General features: G+C 39.2%; 1 protein-coding gene across 1 annotated transcript in view; it reads right to left on the bottom strand.

Annotated features, from left to right (window-relative positions):
- Positions 1-18026, bottom strand: part of LOC139469525 (coiled-coil domain-containing protein 110-like) — a 38713-nt gene that overhangs the window by 10583 nt on the left and 10104 nt on the right. Inside the window, exons 7-11 of the mRNA XM_071251716.1 lie at positions 16478-16583; positions 14654-14835; positions 13936-13993; positions 13639-13823; positions 9874-9937 (exon numbers count right to left, since the gene is read on the bottom strand). Of these exons, the coding sequence (XP_071107817.1) occupies positions 9874-9937; positions 13639-13823; positions 13936-13993; positions 14654-14835; positions 16478-16583 (595 nt within the window). The remainder of the gene's footprint in view (positions 1-9873; positions 9938-13638; positions 13824-13935; positions 13994-14653; positions 14836-16477; positions 16584-18026) is intronic.

An 18026-nucleotide genomic window follows, 5' to 3' on the forward strand; every position in this document is an offset into this window, starting at 1 on the left:
TAACATTCATGTAATATTAGTAATATTCAAATAAGTGTACTTGTTCATGGTGTGTTTGACGTGGATACATATATATAAGCAACCAATGTATTATGATCCGGGTTCATTGGTATCCCTTCAGCAAGTGCGAATCAGGTCCTGACACATCTGTTTTGTCATGTATCACGCGCTATACAGTCGAACCTCGCTTATCCGGACAATTGCTTTTTCTAAAATGTTGTCCAGATAAATGAGTTTCTGGATATCTGAATACCTTGTTAACTGACCAGAAGTCCTTCCCCTACCTCAATTCTATCGAGGCATATGTGAAATGAATGGCCAAAATATGATTTGTGAAGGATTTACCAATTACTAATAAAATACATTGTGCTGAACAGACCTACACAGCATGCCGTGACAGCGCACTGCATTATTATAACGGCTGAAGAAATGCCAAGCAAATGAGGAAAAGATTTCTGTGATGAGTGAAGAACTGTGTGTGTGTGTGTGTCTGTGTGTGTGTGTGTGTGTGTGTGTGTGTGTGTGTGTGTGTGTGTGTGTGTGTGTGTGTGTGTGTGTGTGTGTAAATACTGTGCACTATGTTTCCACAATGACTTCAAGTGTTAAGTGTTCATTTCCGATGCGAGATATTATGTTTAATTGTATATAACGTGTAAATGGCAATAAGTATGACACTTGTGTCCCATCCCTTTCTCTCCTTGGACAATAAAATATATTTGGAACAAATGAAAAAGACATACATCATACCATATTACATGTCTCTTATTCCTGCGTGTAATATATTAGATACACTGCAAAAAAACAGAACAAGTATGTGTGTAGACTTTATGGTCAAATGCACAGAGCGGATTAGCAGTCGGAGGTTCATTGCATTGGCGGTGACTTCTTTATTATAATCACTTGAAAGTGTTGAAATCAATTCGTGCTGAGCTCAGATTGGTTTGTACGGGATGTCGCGAAGTGATTTGTAACATGATTTGTGCATAGCAGATTAGCCAACTGGGTGGATTGCACAGAGGATGAAAGCTATATCATTATTATTTAAATGTGTTAAATTTGGTTTTACGGTTTAATTGTACGGTATACATTGTTATAATGTGAATTCTCCGCGGAAAATCGCGTGTTTTAAAACAGTAGTCCCCGGAAAAATCATCTCCGCGTAAAAATATAATCAAAGATTTAAATGAAAGTACTCCGAAAAACCGTCGCGGATTGTCCTGTTTTTGATCAGAGCTTTCAGCACCAAACATGCCTTTATTATTATTCATAACACGATACTATTATTGTCTGATCTTAAGTTTCCGGGCATCATACGTTTTCTATCACGAATACTTGCACTATAACGAGGGGTATGGCATCACACAGAAATTGTTAATACTCCGATCAAGGCTTGTTTTTAAGATAACGTAGTCTTTTTAAATGAATGAGATGTTTCACAGTTGTTCATGTGAAAAAAAACTATGAATGTTTATTCAGCGTCCGAAAAATCATAACACGGGGATATATGTTGTATTAATGTCTTATGTTTTACAAAAGGAAAGCAAGTACAATGTAAGTTTTTCTCAATATGCTTTAACATGGGAAAGAGTCAGACATTGCACGTTTGTAGCAGTATTGCTCGCAGACCTGGCGGGGAGCCGGGTGCGCTGAAGCTATTCCCATTTTTTTTAAAGTACTGATTTAACTTCGATATCTTACTGCATCCGCCATCTTTGTTTATTTGACTTTACTTTTGCCACTGACTTATTACATTTGTTGGTATGAATATTGTCCAAACGGCACGAAATTGCTAAAAATGCAATGTTTAAAATATTTCTGGGGGCTCAGTCAACAAACTACGACCGTAAATGTATTGTACAACCGATGCAAGGAAATAAAAAAATATTACAAATCCAAATATTAACAAGTGGAATATGAATACTAATACCTGTATTTTTTAGAACAAGAAATTTACACATTGACGTATTCAGATTTAACTGATATTTTGCTTTACTTATATAAATGCGAATTGTGTTTCTTCATATACAATTCCACAAAACATAAAACTTGCTTAAATCTAAAACAAAAAGTACTCTGGTTATTGCGCAAAGAAAATTCAGTACCAATGGAAGTACCAAAGCAATCATTTAACATATCGCAACTCATGCTTGTTAACAATCAACAAAATGACGGTATTAGTAGACACATCGTAGTATTTGAAGTTAAAAAATGATAACCTCATATTTATACTCATACAAAATGAACTCTTATATTTGTACAGTAATTTCACTGAATCGCAAAAGATACGCGAGTACTGTGTGACTGTGAAATATGGTTAATTCACAAAGCGGCAGAGAGGTCAATTATGATAAGTCTGAGACAGTTCATGTTTTGCATGCACATTGACCACAGTCCATGGAACGTTCTTGTAAGTTCTTGCTTTGGGCCGATCACACACATGGAAATGGTGGGGTGGGAAATGTCAGTACCTCGTATGCCCTCCCTGGGTGTTCAACACAGCCATACACCTACGGTACATGGAGTGTAGCAGACGGTTCACGAAGGCCATAGGCACCTGTGCCCACACCCTGACGAAAGCTGCCTCCAGATCAGCACGAGTTCTTGGTGTTGGTACCACCTGGTTCAGACGTTTCTGTATTTCATCCCACATGTGCTCGATCGGGTTTAAATCCGGGCTCATGGCCGGCCATGACATGGTTTGGATGTTGTGCTGGTGCAGGAAGTTCCTGGTGAGCCTGGCCATGTGGGGAGGCGCGTTGTCCTGCTGGAACACGTGGTTCTGGTGACGTGCGAAGTAGGGAACGATGTAAGGTCTCAGGATCTGGTCAATGTAGCGTTGCGCTGTGATGCCATTCCCCCTGCCAGCGCCAATATTGTGAAACACATGAGGGCAAATTCTCTGGTTCAGGCCTATAGCACCCCAAACCATGATGCTCTGACCACTCCACGGGTCTCTTTCCACGACACAATGGTCCTTATAGCGTTCACACCCTCACTCTCCCATCAGACGTGGATCCACAAAACCGGCCCTCGTCAGAGAAGACAATTGTCCTCCATTGTTGATGCCGCCAATGTCGGTGTTGTGTAGCCCATTGCAGCCGTGACTCGCGGTGGCGGGCGGTGAGGATGGGCACTCGATTGGGCCGACGGCAATACAGGTTGTTGGTGGTCACCCGACGTCGTACCGTATCGTCACTGATCGGTCGCCCTCTAGTGCCAGTGGTGTTTCGAGCTGTCACACTGGCTGGTCTGAAGCGATCCCGTAGGTGTTGGCGGTGGATGAACCGATCCTGCCTTGGCGTGGTGACTCGGGGGCGTCCACGTCGGACGCCGTCTGCAGTACTGTTTGCGATGTAGCGCTGCTACAGACGGTGGATGGTGCTGACGTGGACATTGAAGGTGTTGGCCACAACCTGGGACCGTTGTCCAGCTTGTAATCGACCGATCGCTTGTTCTCTCGATAATCGGGGCATACCTGCCGCATCAAAATTACGACTTCCAGAAAGGGAGTTCAAGTTGTTTTTTATACCCTTAGCCTCCATGAGTTACACGTCCATGTTGGTGTCCACGGCAAAGCACGGTAACTGTCACCCACGGCCTTGGACAAGGCTGCGTTGTGGCGACTAATGTCAGGCCTCGTTGTACCGTTCGATGGAATGTTTGTCTCAAAAACGCATCAGGACGTCACGGAATATTCACACAATATACAGTCTTGACAAATATTTTCCGCATTGTACCATATAAAATTTATATTTTACAATCTCGCGTTTCTTTTGCGGTTCAGTATGATCGCTTAAGTCACATGAAAATATATAAGTGATTGAGTAATATACGACGTTTTGGACGAAGCATGAAGAAGAACAGCTCGTCAAAACACATTCCTAATTTTTTGTGAGCGACATCGCCAAAACGCAACAAATTGCGTGCACATAATAGAAAACGTGTTTTGTTTCACGTGAAGCATACAGAATATGGCTATAAAAGACATACCTTTAAAAGCCACATCATGTGTTGCTGCAGACGTAAAGAGTACTGACACAATAAATGCCAAGGTTAACTGCAAAGGAGCGTGAACATGCCTTGGGCATGCTTCAAGTTGGTACGTCAAGTAGAGTCGTTGCACAACGGTTTCAATGCCATCATTCAACAGTCCTCAGGCTCCTGAGCAGATACCAGCAGACAAGAACCACCAGAGATCGACCATGTCCGGGTCAACGTCGTGTAACTACACCACGTCAGGATCGCCATATTGTTCGTCGGCATCTTCGTGATCGTACACTTCCGGCTACCAGGACTGCAGCACACGTACAAGGCCGACGGGGTTTGATCAGCGTTGACACCCCTCAGCAGGGCTACGTGGTCGACTTCCATATGTTGGACCCATATTCACTGATCGACATCGAAATGATCGTCTGCGTTGGGCCAAAAGGCATTTTCATAGGAGATTGCGGCAGTGGCATGGTGTGCTGTTCTCTGATGAGTCCCGTTTTCATTTGCGGAATGCTGACGGTCGACTGCGAGTGTGGCGTCGACGTGGAGAACCTTACCACAATGACTGCGTTGTACAGACAGAACGATGGGGGGATGGGGTGAGGGAGTGTCATGGTGCGGGGCGACATCAGTCATAACCATCGAACAGAGCTCCATGTTTGTCGTGGAAGAGTTAATTCCCTATACTACAGGAATAACATATTGGCAAATCACGTCATCCCATTCTTTCATCAGCACCAGGATATGCACACCTTCCTTCAAGATAATGCAAGAGCGCACACAGCACGTGTTTCAACATAGTACCTAGCAAACAATAATGTGCCTCTGCTTCCATGGCCAGCCATGTCACCCGATGTATCGCCAATTGAACATCTATGGGATTACCTGGGTCAACGCCTCTCAGTACAGAACCTGAGAGAACTTGAAGATACACTACGTCAAGAGTGGAATGCCCCAGAACACTATTCGCAGACTTATTCGAACAATGAGAAGACGTTGCATGGCCTGTGTTGCTGCAAATGGCGGACATACCAGATATTGACTTAAAGTTTTCATTTTAACCCTATGTGTCTTTCTTACACTGAGGACGTAAATGTAATTACTGTGTGGTATTCCTGTTTCCTTTGTCGTCTTTCTTAATAATCCGTCTGTGTCTGTTCTAATTAAAATCGGTCATTGCTCAAGTTGTTTTTGTAATATTTCAAGATTTATTGCTGGTGCGTTTTCAATGCTGTTCAGTATACATATATATATGTGATATATATGAATATATATATAATTAAATAAGTGGAGTAAGATTGAACACAGTTTTAATAGGCTAGCGCTTTCAACTCGTAAATAAAAAAATATATATATTTGTATGATTAATATAGATGAGAGAACAACAGTATCGCTAAATGATCCCTGTGTCGTACCATTTCTAGGAATAGAGGGAACAGTTTGGTTTCGCAAGGTTCATAAAACATGGTATTACACATAGACTCGTTTCGTATTTTATTAATCGCCTGTATGCAAACCCAATTATCGAAAACGAACGGAGAATTCCATGCTTGTTTTCTGCGTGAGGGAAGATAATTTTTATAATGTTTCCTAAATTAGATATTAAATTATCGTTCCAACAGATTTCAGAAATTACTTATGTTAGCAGTTATACACATCTCGTAAATGAACAAAAAGAATGAAGAATAGTTTATTTATGTGTCACTATTTAAGCATCCAACCATTTAAGCACTAAGTAAACAATGTCATTTAACCCTCAGTTAGTTAATTAGTATAGTTAACCTGCAGTATACTGTATCTTTTTGCGTTTAAATAAGGATTGATCCCTTGTGAGTTGTTGGTGAGACATGTCAATTAATATCTGAAAGTAAGGGATTAGCCTCAGTCACAATAAATAATTAACATTCCACACTGCAACACCATACATACATACATACATACATACATACATACATACATACATACATACATACATACATACATACATACATACATACATACATACATACATACATACATACATACATACATACATATTTTATTTGTGTCACATGTTGTATGTGTACACATTAGACATAAAACAACTTGCGTCAATACATACAACATGAGGCCATAAAAGGACAATGAACAACATTATTTATATAAAAGAATTGTAAGTTATAGGTTTGCAAAACCCGATAAAAATGTGTTACCGTTTTAAGTAAGGAAATGTTGCCTACATGCAAACATGTTTGAGATAAGTGCGGCAAGAGGTTTTATATATGTGTTACAGTTCATTAAGAACACTGTCTGGTCTACAGGAGAAAATGAATCAGACTTTATAATTCTCGACCATAAATCATATCTAAAGTCAGAATAAAATGGACAGTTAATGAGAAAATATATCTTCTACAGCTTTATTATTATATAATTAACAAATGCTATCCTGTAAAGGCGTGATAGGTTTAGCAAATCTACCAATTTCAACTTGTAAGGGTAATGTGCCGCAGCGAAACTTGCTTAAGATACTACGATGAGACCTGTTCATAATACATGTAAAATAGGGTTCAGCAGACAGCGAGTGTTTGAACAATCGATAAGTACGAAGCTTATTTCCATTTTGTAAACCTCTATCATTCCACAATTCCGAATACCAATTATGCTCATCTTACGCTTATACCTTATATTTTAGATGGGTAAAATCGAGTTGGGTTAAATGCAGACCGTCAGAGATAGTTAGATCTAAACTATTAAGCAAATCCATAACATTGTTTACTAATCCAACACAGAAGTCTATTGGGATCGACCGCTTGAATTCGCCGCCAAAAACGAAATATTTCAATATGCTGTTTTGTAAGTGGGCTTGTCCATCCTAATTCGCCACGGACTGATAGATTTGGAGTTTTGTTATTAACCACAAGGAAGAAACGAGCAGCTCTGTTTTGAACAAAATTAATACAGCTGAATTGCTTGAGGCCCCTGATAGCCGAACCGTACGATAGTAAAGGCTGAACAAGATTATCATACAGTTTATTAAAAACTGAAAATGACATACCACCCGCTAATTTAAATTTACAGACAAGAACACCAAGCGCTCTATTTGCTGATTTTGCCAATTCCTTAACAGAATAAGTAATATCCAAATTATATAGCCTGCACCTTGTTGCCTTTGAGAGAGTCTGTGCCTGTAGAGCTGGTTTGGTCCTTGTCTATTTGGTAGTCAACTCGCTGGAACACAAATATTGGATTAGCATTGTATTGTGATTTGTAGCATCCGGCTGCATGTATGACTTGTAAATATATTTCCGATTATAGAACTTGTTGTTCATGCATATGTTCTAGCAATAATCAATTTGATGAATATTCGGTTTGCTTAAATTCTACTTTGAAAAGCTTCGTTGGTCTTTATAATTTAGCACTCGCATTGTTGGATGCAAACCAAATTATGACTTGTTCATTTCTCATAAATTAAACCACCAGCGGCGGTAATGGAGCATATATCTAATGTCTTACAATACAGAATAGTACTTCAAGGATGCACTTTCCATGTAAAGATTATGTATTTCTGAAGCTATGTACAATATATCTTGATAACTGTTTTTAATCTTAGATCTTTTGTAAAAAATAATAGGGGAAATGGTTGAGTACATGAAATGGTAGGATGTACATATGGACTAAATTTAAAATAGCTAAATTGACAGATTTTGTTTCCCATAAAGCACTGAATTCAAACTCTAACCTTTAGATTAGGACGATGAATCCTATCTTAAAGTATTGTAGTTAGGGCATGTGAAAAAATGCAGAATATGGGAGCATGCATGATGCGTTATCTGAGATGTGTCTTTCAAGCCGGTGGAAGTTTATCACTACAACCGAGTCGGGGGCGATAAATGATTATGTGACAAAATCTGGTATGACTGAATGTTAGTAACATTGTCCAATTATAATAATAGTTTAGTAATCCTCTATATCAGGTGACTATTCCAATTATTAATGGTATCAGGGAGGAATGACTTGGCATAGCATTCTGTTCAGCAACTTGTAGCCTGTAAATTGGTTCGATTTCTTTAAAAGTAATCACTAACAGAAGAGATGTTTTCAAACTCTGTGAAATAGTGTTTTCTTTTGGCTATGTTAGTTTCTCTATAAGGTTACTCATGACTTGTACCCCTTGTCGCACCACAAATAGTCCATTATGAATCTAAGTGTAAACTTTCTGGGTTTGATTCTAAGGGTGAAAATATATACAATAGTTTGTTGGCTCGACATGCTAAGCGCCATAGTTTTAGTTATAATGTAAAAATAATAGTGATTTTGAATTCTAATAAACATATTTATACATTTATGTATTTGACGTTAGAGGGGTATCGACACATGCTGTATTTTATAATAATGATTGTAAAATTTGGATTGCTGTAACCTGTTTCATCAAACAAATATAGGATTTGATGTTGTCATATCATGAATCAATTTATTTAATATAACTTAATGACTTTGTTGTGTACTAGTCTTGTAAGTAAATTTTATTTCTTCTAAATGTTCTATTGCGAACACATATAGAGTCCGCGCTCGTGATTGCCATATCCATTGTACGAATGAATGAAAATATCACCATTAATAAACTCACCTGAGCTCACTGTGTGTTCTGAAGTCAAATCCCTGTTAGCCATCCTGCACGGCTTCGTTCACATATACCCTCAAATGTACGATAGAAAAATCTGCTTTCGTGTGTTCAATGTTCGACTCCATTTTTGTGACAGGTGTTCGTTTATTTATTAAAATTCCACAAATTCATAAATCACATTGAGTTGCTCGCCTCTTCTCCAGTTGCGCACACTCTCCAATGATGCTAACTGTCTTGGTTAACTGGAGTCCGGATATAACTAATTACAAACTCTGTTCTAATTATGCTAATCGAGGAAGTGCATTATACCAGATGACAATCTTAGTTATCCTGTCACACTAATCCCTGTTTACAATGAACGCATGTCAATTGAACAAACAAACATCCTCTTTATATACTTAAGTAGAAGTATCCCGATGGACAGTGCATACAACTGTTTGTCAAGCAATATGAAGCAATATTTTAGATTCAGAATCACCATACCATGACATAACAGAAACATATATATTAAATTGTATATATTCATATTTGCCGCTATTCACGATAAATCTTTTTTACCGTCAGTGTTTAAAACTACTCTGAACTACTTGTATGTATAGATCATCTTATTTGTTAACAGTAGGGTGAACGTATTATATATCTAACTGTTACAGAAGTCTGCTGAAATCTTCTTTTTCTTTATTATGTAAAATGCTGTCAACATGAATAAATGCCAATTATTTCATAACACTGCAAATATAGTTGTCATAATGAACATAGTTTTAAAGTATATTTGTCACATGCAATAATACTGTCCGGTATTATTAGTAATATTTTCAATATCAACCACATATTGTGAGAATCTGGTAAGAAGAAACTGAGTGAAGCAGTGGTAAAATCTATTCATATATACAAAATTGTATATTTTTGGATATACCATATATACAAAATTGTATATTTTTACATATACCATATATACAAAATTGTATATTTTTGGATATACCATATATACAAAAATTGTATATTTTTGGATATACCATATATACAAATTTTATATTTTGCATATATTGGAATTTTCCCTTGTGTTGCATACACGAGGCGTTCCAACGCTGCACATTAATTACATTTCTTATGTTGTTACATTATTTATTGAAAACCACTGTTATAAGTCTGAAGAATTAAAGTTTACGGCTTGTATCTTTGGGAGCAATTCTAATGTGCATTTTAAGCGTGCCACAATACTCTTCATGTTACAGGTAATTCAGTGTAGACGATAAGTGAAATCTCTCTAATTACCATACCTTTGACAATGCGCTTTATTTCTTGTCGTGTCAGCAATTTGCAACTGTTCTCATCGGTGGTCCCCTAAAAGGAGAATTCAATATAGAGAAAATACGCTTCTCTCGGTGTATACAACACAATCAGAGCTCTCTGATAAGTTACCACGTGGACTGTAGTTGGTATTGATGTGTTCGACAGATGTATTGTACTTTGGGTAAGACGGATTGTATGACATTAGATGAGGGCTCATTGATTTGTGCTTGTGTGATTATATATATTTCAATTACATCATTGTATTTTTTTAAAAATTTAAATTGATAACGATTATAGTAATGTAAATTGATTTTTTACAATGTCTTATTCCTGTCAAAAGGGGTGTACATCAGGTTCCAAGGTTGTAAAGTAGGTTTAATCATTTGTAGTGAACATACGTTAATAGAAAATAGAAATTTCAGACAACGTATAACTTTTTTTCGATGAAGTCTATCTAAAACACATAACCTAAATACAACAATAGTGTATGCAGAAAATGTTAATTGTCTGTTACATGTTTGCGAGATAACACGCGAAAAAGTGAAAAACACGTGCACGACAACGGCATATGCACGTGCGGGTAAGGGTATAAAACGATTGCAACGGCAAGTCAGACATCTACAGTGATAAAAAAAAACACCACAAAAGAAATGCCACGACTCACAGTCGAACAACGTGAACGAGCCTTGGGTATGGTACAGATGGGAGCCACCCACGTCCGTATTGCACGAACCTTCGGTTGCTCCCGTTTTGCCGTTACTAACTTGATGCAACGTTACAGACAGACAGGGCGGACCGCTGACAGGCCAAGAACAGGCAGACCCAGGGTGACCGAATCATGATGACCGGTACTTGCGTATCTTGCACCTCCGAAATCGCTTTCTGACAGTGACGTCATCGGCGACAAATGCCTTAGGTCCCAGGGTTAGTCGACAGACAGTGGCCAGGAGGCTCAGGGCTCATGGAATCAGGGCTTTTAGACCATACGTAGGACAGCTATTGACAGCGTAACATCGTCGTCTGCGATTGAGATGGGCCCGAACTGTACGACGTTGGCAACGACGTGACTGGCAGAGGGTTGTCTTCACTGACGAAAGTCGATTCTGTATGTTTAGGGCTGATGGAAGACCACGTGTTTACCGCCGAAGGGGTGAACGAACGGCGGCGTGTAGCGTGCAGGAGGTCGTACCATATGGTGGAGGGAGTGTCATGGTGTGGGGAGGGATCTGTTGACAGGAGAGGACACCGCTGGTCATCGTTGACAGAAACTTGACAGCTCAGCGGTACATGGATAACATTCTTCGTCCAGTTGTCCTACCATTTCTCGAACAGCAGCCACGTGGTGGCGTTTATCAGCATGACAACGCTAGAGCCCATACAGCCAGAATTGTCACTAACTTCCTCGCAGCCAACAACGTCAACGCCCTGCCGGGGCCTGCACGCTCACCCGAGATGTCCCCCAGAGGACACATCTGGGACTTGATGGATCGTCGTGTTCGACAACGACCACACTCTCCAGCCAACCGGCAAGAACTGATCTTGGCCCTCCAAGACGAATGGCGTTAAATCCCACGTGACCTCATCAGACGACTGACTTTTTCTGGGCGTCGAAGAGTTTTTGCGTGTATTGAGGCATTTGGTGGTTACACGCTCTACTAATGACTTGTTATTGAACGTGAGCGATTGTTAATGTACTCTGCCTATTGTCCATGATTCTGAAAGCTCGAGTTTTGTACCACACCCGACTTTGGGGGTCTCGGACGTCATTCTCGGTCGCGGTATGATTGTCAGTGTTGATTATGTTGAGATATTGATCTTCTCAATACACTTTACTTCATGCATGTATGTTTTGTTGTTTTTGAGCAAGAGTGATTTCAAACTCTGGTAAAGTTTCTTTTGGACGTCAATTTTCCTAAAATTATCAAAACTTGGTCTCTCACCCTTAATACTTGATATATATATCTATGGGTGGATGTTCTATACTGGATGTTATAACATGATTTAGTATAAGTTTATTTTTGTAAAATCCAATATAACTGAGTATTCGGTAAATGAGATCCTAGTATTGATATCAAGGATTAAAAGGTTTCCAGTTTGCTCCAAAAGTGTTTAACATATTCACATTCACAATATACGTGTATAAGCTTTTCACCATTTAAATCTCAAAAGGAGCAAATATCATTGTCAACTAGTTTCATTTTTAATAATTCCTTTTTGGTGTAAATGATTCTATGGATAAAATTAAACTGAAAGTCAATCAATTTAGTATCTTTAGTACATTTTCTGAAGTTTGAATAAACTTCTTTCCATGGAAAAATCATCGTCAAAAAGAGTGCCATTTTCCAGTTTCTTCGGGTGGTTTGGTTATTGTAATTATTCTATCATTAAAGTATCTAGATCCTTGAACGGGGACTCAATTGTGGACTAAAATTTAAGTAATATATTGGTATTTGGATATAGTGATTGACAGTGTCTCTCCATTCTTTAGGTATACTAAGTTTAACCTGATTATAATCTAGTTTTGTACCCTGTTTATCATAACGTACTTTTAATATTTCAAATGGAAGAAATCCATTCTCATTACATAAGTTGTCATTTTACCCTTTTAAAAACAATTTTTAATTATGTAGTTGTCATGTTTAAATTGATGATAGGGGCTGTAAGAGAATTTCGGAAATCTTTTCTGACTCTGTTGTAAATTTCCTCCATAATTTCCCCAAACATTTAAAACATCTCTCCAAAAAGGGGTTTTCACTGATAAATATTGATCAGCATTAACTCCTAAATTAATCATATCAGTGAAAGAAAAAACTGAAGGATTATCATATGTACTCTTTTTTAAATACCTTCTTAATGTAGATAATTTTAGTGATTCCATGAATAGTTTAATGTCCACCATTCTAAGCCCACCATCAGCATATTTTTTTCAGGTTTTGTCTTTTAATTTGATCTGGTTTATCATTCCATAAAAATCTAAACAGAAATTTGTTTAAGTTTGTAATATAGTTTTTCGGGGGTTTGGCAGTGCCATAAAAATATGGACAAGAGCCAATGACTTGATAACAGTAATTTTACCTATAAGAGTCAAGTTTCTTCTTCTCCAGTTTGTCAATAGCCTATTTATTGTTTCAAGTCTTTATCGGGTATTGATAACCCATAGATCTTGCAAATGGGGGTTGAGAGTAATTCCTAATACTTCAAAATTGCCTACATGCCAGTCTAATTTTAAATCTTCACAAATATTTGTTGAGCTACCTGCTTTCGACCCGATCCATATGGCTTTTGTTTTATCAATATTTATTGTAAGTCCAGACATTTTGAAGAAACAATCAAGTGTATTTATTGCTGCATACATGCTTTCCGCCTCTCCGTTTATGAATAATTGTGTGTCGTCTGCGTCGTGACCTAATTTACACTCGTAATCATTCAATACAATTCCTTTAATATTTTTATTGTCTCTTATCATACAACCTAAGACTTCTACAGCAAAACGAAATATAAGAAGATATGTCGATATTGGGTCTCCTTGTCTGCATCCTCTTTCATTAATAAAGAAAGAAGACATATGACCGTTTTGTTTTACACAGGAGGATGCATTATTAGTAGGTGTATCCATTTTATCATAAAAGGCAAAAAAACACATTAATGAAAATTATCTTTAGGTCGGTTTCAATTTGCCAGCTTACAGCTGGAATATTGTTGATATTTGCTTTAAACAACAAACAAACACAACTATTAAAGGTATACCGCACCGTTTTTTTGTTGTCACGCTCACAAAAGATTAACGACGCGAGGCTCCACTCATCAGATTCGTCCATTTCGTCTTCAAGATATTCACAAATGTTCATTTCATCTTTTCTGAGGCTTTCTAACAAGAAACACGTATCATCCTTCTGGTCGTCCTTTAGCAGGTCTATTTTCTTAAGTATATCCCGACCTGAAACATTTTATCAAATAATTGTTTAAACATTTAAGGATTAGGGTTTCCAAATCACGCTGACGATTCAAATTACCCTAAACCGATCCATTATAATAATAACGGTACTTACTTAATAGGACTCTTTGGATGTCATCTCTCTCCATTCTGATATCTGCTTTACCGACTGCCTGCAAAACATCATCATTCGCTTCAAAAGCGTGTGACAAGATTATATTTCTTATTGATTTCACATATCTGAGTATTTGTCTGGATAATACAATTTTCCCGTTTCAGCTGTGAATAGGTTGTATGCGAGGATTTCGTGACAAAACAAATAATAAACTGACATAACAAGGATACTAATTAGGGCGAACCTCATATTTGAACCCAAGATCAGACTATCCTGGCTTGCCTAAGGGAATTAACGCTGCGAATTATGGCGCTTTCTACCACTGAGTTACAGGACTAAAGGACCATTTCTTCATGACCATTTAGCTTTATCTACATTATAACGCTCTGTGGTCTGTGTATAATGAGATGGCTGCTTTGATATCTTTGAAAAAGATCAGGTATGGTTTAACGCCACACTCAGCAACATTCCAGCTATATGACGGCGGATATCGAGGCTGGACCAGACAATCAAATGATTGATATTATGAGCAACGATCCACACCGTCGGGGTACCATGGCAACGAAGTCACGTGCACCGAGCCTGACCAGCTGATCCATTCAGTAGCAAGTATATTTTGTTTGGGATCAATTCTAACAGTAAATCCCCAGTTGGTGTGGTCTCTTGGTGCAGAACAGCATGTGCTATAAATTCCCATTAGATTTGTCTCTGTTTGTACCTTATCTGTGTAAGCCTCGTACAGTAGTATCTGGTATTCTCTCTCCCTGTCAGAGTCTTCGTCTGTTTCTTCTGAAGGCAATTCTAGCTCAGCATCCTGAAGCTGTAAAGCAGACATGATGTTCTTCGTGTCCGCCTTTCGTATTGATATAACTTGATTGATCTTCAAGATAGCAGCATGATCTGTAAATAAAAGTTGTATACGAATATTTATAACTTTGGGACACCTTCAAATTTATTAACTCAGTAACGGGTAACCGTTTATTTGGGAAGTGAATAAGTTACACCAAATAATGATAATAGCGCTAAGCTTGTTTTAACCGTCGATGGCGAAGTGGGCACTCGGACTGCACCTGGTATGGTGTGCAAGAGAGTTATATATTCTTAATTTGCAAGGGGCCAAAGATACGTTTTGGTTTTCGGATTTATTAAAGGTGAGGTGAGGTGAAATGGGGTTTGACGTCGCTCAACGTAAAGATTATTGCACTTATATAGCGACGTGCATGTACGTGTGTGTGTTTGTGTGGCTGCTTCTACTAGTCCGGACTGATGCCGATTTATAGTGCTAGTATTATAGGCATAAAAGTGTAATATATATTTAAATAATTAACAAATAATTAAAGTAATTAATAAAGCATTAATAGACATACTGATTATATAAAAGATCAAGAGGGGGAGTTGGGGTCGGTAAGTCGGGAATATATATAGGTATAATACAGGCAGCTCTAGTAGTTGAAGACTACGGGAGCATGCCTGGCCACGAGCATCCAGGGGTGAGGGTAGTAGGTCAAGGGCTAATACATTAACGAAAAATGATTAGCCAGATGAGGAAATAGATAAAGGGGTAGAATAGAGTTGAGAGGTACGGGAACGTCAGGGACTTGGGACATATATGGTATGGGGGGGAAATAGTTCGAATTCCAAAAGGGTGAGAAGCTACATTATGGCAAGTCCGAATAAGGTTCTGGTTATTAGAGAAGAGTGGGGAAGAACGACTTAAGGTGAGGGGGGAAAGGTGTTTGACCAATAGAATATGAACAAATGGGTAAAACCTTGACGTAAGCTTGGGGGTAAAAAGACGGGGAGACTAAAGTTTCGGGGAGACTGGAGGATTCCACTTGAGCACCACGATTTCGGCCTTACTCTGAGAAACACCAGACCATACCTCCAGTATTTCGGCCAGGACTGAAGCTTCGCGGCTTAAGTCCTTTAGAACATCGTGACCAGAAGTTGGTGATCAATCTTGTGATTGAATAAAGCCATCGACGGAAAAAAACTCTTTTGTGCTCATTGGGAGAACTACGGTAATTTATCCAAGGCCCTCGGGTACTGACATTGTACCTCTCGCACATCCCAGACTGTCAGCACCAAAAAGAACGAGGGGATTGCCGTAGTCAGGTGAAGAGCTAACAACTGTTACACTCCTGCAATAAACATCAATTAACGCCTGTAATTAAGGTGTTAAAAGTACCTTGGATACTTGCACACTGAGATACCATGCCGCAGTTTGACATGAATATCCCACTCAGACACAGTATACTGACTCCAAGCCGACCAGTCCTAGTTTTAGCCCCGTAATGCCAAGCGCCAGACAGGCTAACAACAAGTACCATCTTTTAACGTCTTTTGGTATGACGCGGCCGGGGATCTAACCCCGGACCTTCCGCTCTCCGGGCGGACGCTCTACCACTAGACCACGGAGGCGGTCTGGTTTATTAAAGTACTTGCCAACAGATGGTTAAGAGAACTTCGCATGACTGTGTATGACCCTGTGTATGATAAGAATATTGGAAGGTGAACACAATGGTGAATATATAATACATACGCGCGATTATTCTTTTGATCTCTTTGAGACACTGTTTAATGTCTTCGTCAGTTACATTGTCATTTCCAGCAACCTTTACATACACAGCTCTCTTCTCCCCTTCGTCCTAAAGAACAAATAATGGTAAGTATATAAGTAGTTTCGTATGAGCCTGACTGGAAATAACATAAAAACAAACTGTAGACGTGACTAGTTAAACCAGCAAAGGCCAAAAGCCTTAAGCACTAACACATATACAGTAAACTACGGTTATAACGAACTCAAAGTGACTACTTATTTTAGTTATAACCGTAATTCGTTAAAAGCATATATACAGCATAACTACAGCATATAGTCGGGACTAAAAAGTTAGTTCGTTATATCCGTTTGTTCGTTATAAGCGTGTTCGTTATAACCGTAGTTTACTGTAATGTTCACTGTTAACCTAGAAATACTTCTTCGTTTGGCGATGTGACTAATATGTACTCACCGACAAAATAAAAATAGATGTGGTTTTAAATATATTTATCTGTGACATCTACAAGGCTTTAAGAGTATGGGTGTATTTGGAAGATTACAAAGTGAAACAGAGTTCGTCAAACGTTAACGTCTTTAGGTGTACCGGTAACATGTTTATCTCAAGCACGGCCATCGCAATGCTTAGTACCGTATATGTTCACCATAGACCTGAATGGCTGCACGACGCCTCCTGCCTATGGAATATAGAACTGTGGATGACACTGTGTGGAATTGTAGAATTCTTGAAGAACTTGGAGTAATTCTCTGGCCCAAGCTGACGTTGACGTTGACGTTGACGTAAACGTCTGTCTACGTCATCGCAACGAGGCTAAAGTGATCTTGGCAGCCACGACAGTATGTGTATGTTCTGACCTCTCAGGAAATCGGTTCAGACTCGTGGCATGTGGGGACGAGTGTCATGCTTCAAATGTGGCCTAAAACGGGGACGTAAGATTTCGTCACAAAAACGCACACTTGTAAAGTTGCATTGGCTATGAACAAGATCTGCTCTTCGCCATAGAGACTGCTCCCCACATAATGACGTTGCCACCGAATCTGTCTACTTCTTGTACGCAACATATAACGCTTATTTCCATCGTGGATACGCACGGATCCACCCATCTCTCCTTTGAAGAAACAGACGGGATTCGACACTGAACCAAGCGCTACGCGAAAGTTGGGGAAGCTTCTTTCTCGGATGGGGCACGGGTGGTTCAGTCGTCTAAGGCGCCGCGATTCGCTGTGCAGAGTTGCGTCCCTTCGGCACGCCAGAAATCTATAATTGCGGGTTCGAATCCCGGTTCGCTCCGATTTTGTTTCCAGGTTTGCCAGTACCATACCCGTGCTCGTGGGTTTCACCGAAGTGGTAAACATCTGAGACCAGCATCACTTCGGGCTTTCCTCCAACATTATGCTGACACGCCGCGATATAACCGGAATACTGTAAAAAGCGGCGTTACACCAGACTCACTCACGCGGATCCCGCCAGCGCATAAACGGTAAAGGACAGTCTGTTTACATATGAGACGTAAACTGTTAGTTTGAGTTGCAG

Source organism: Haliotis cracherodii, unplaced genomic scaffold (genome assembly GCF_022045235.1).
Source record: "Haliotis cracherodii isolate W230 unplaced genomic scaffold, xgHalCrac1.p SCAF_2, whole genome shotgun sequence".
Taxonomy (NCBI): Eukaryota; Metazoa; Mollusca; class Gastropoda; order Lepetellida; family Haliotidae; genus Haliotis; species Haliotis cracherodii.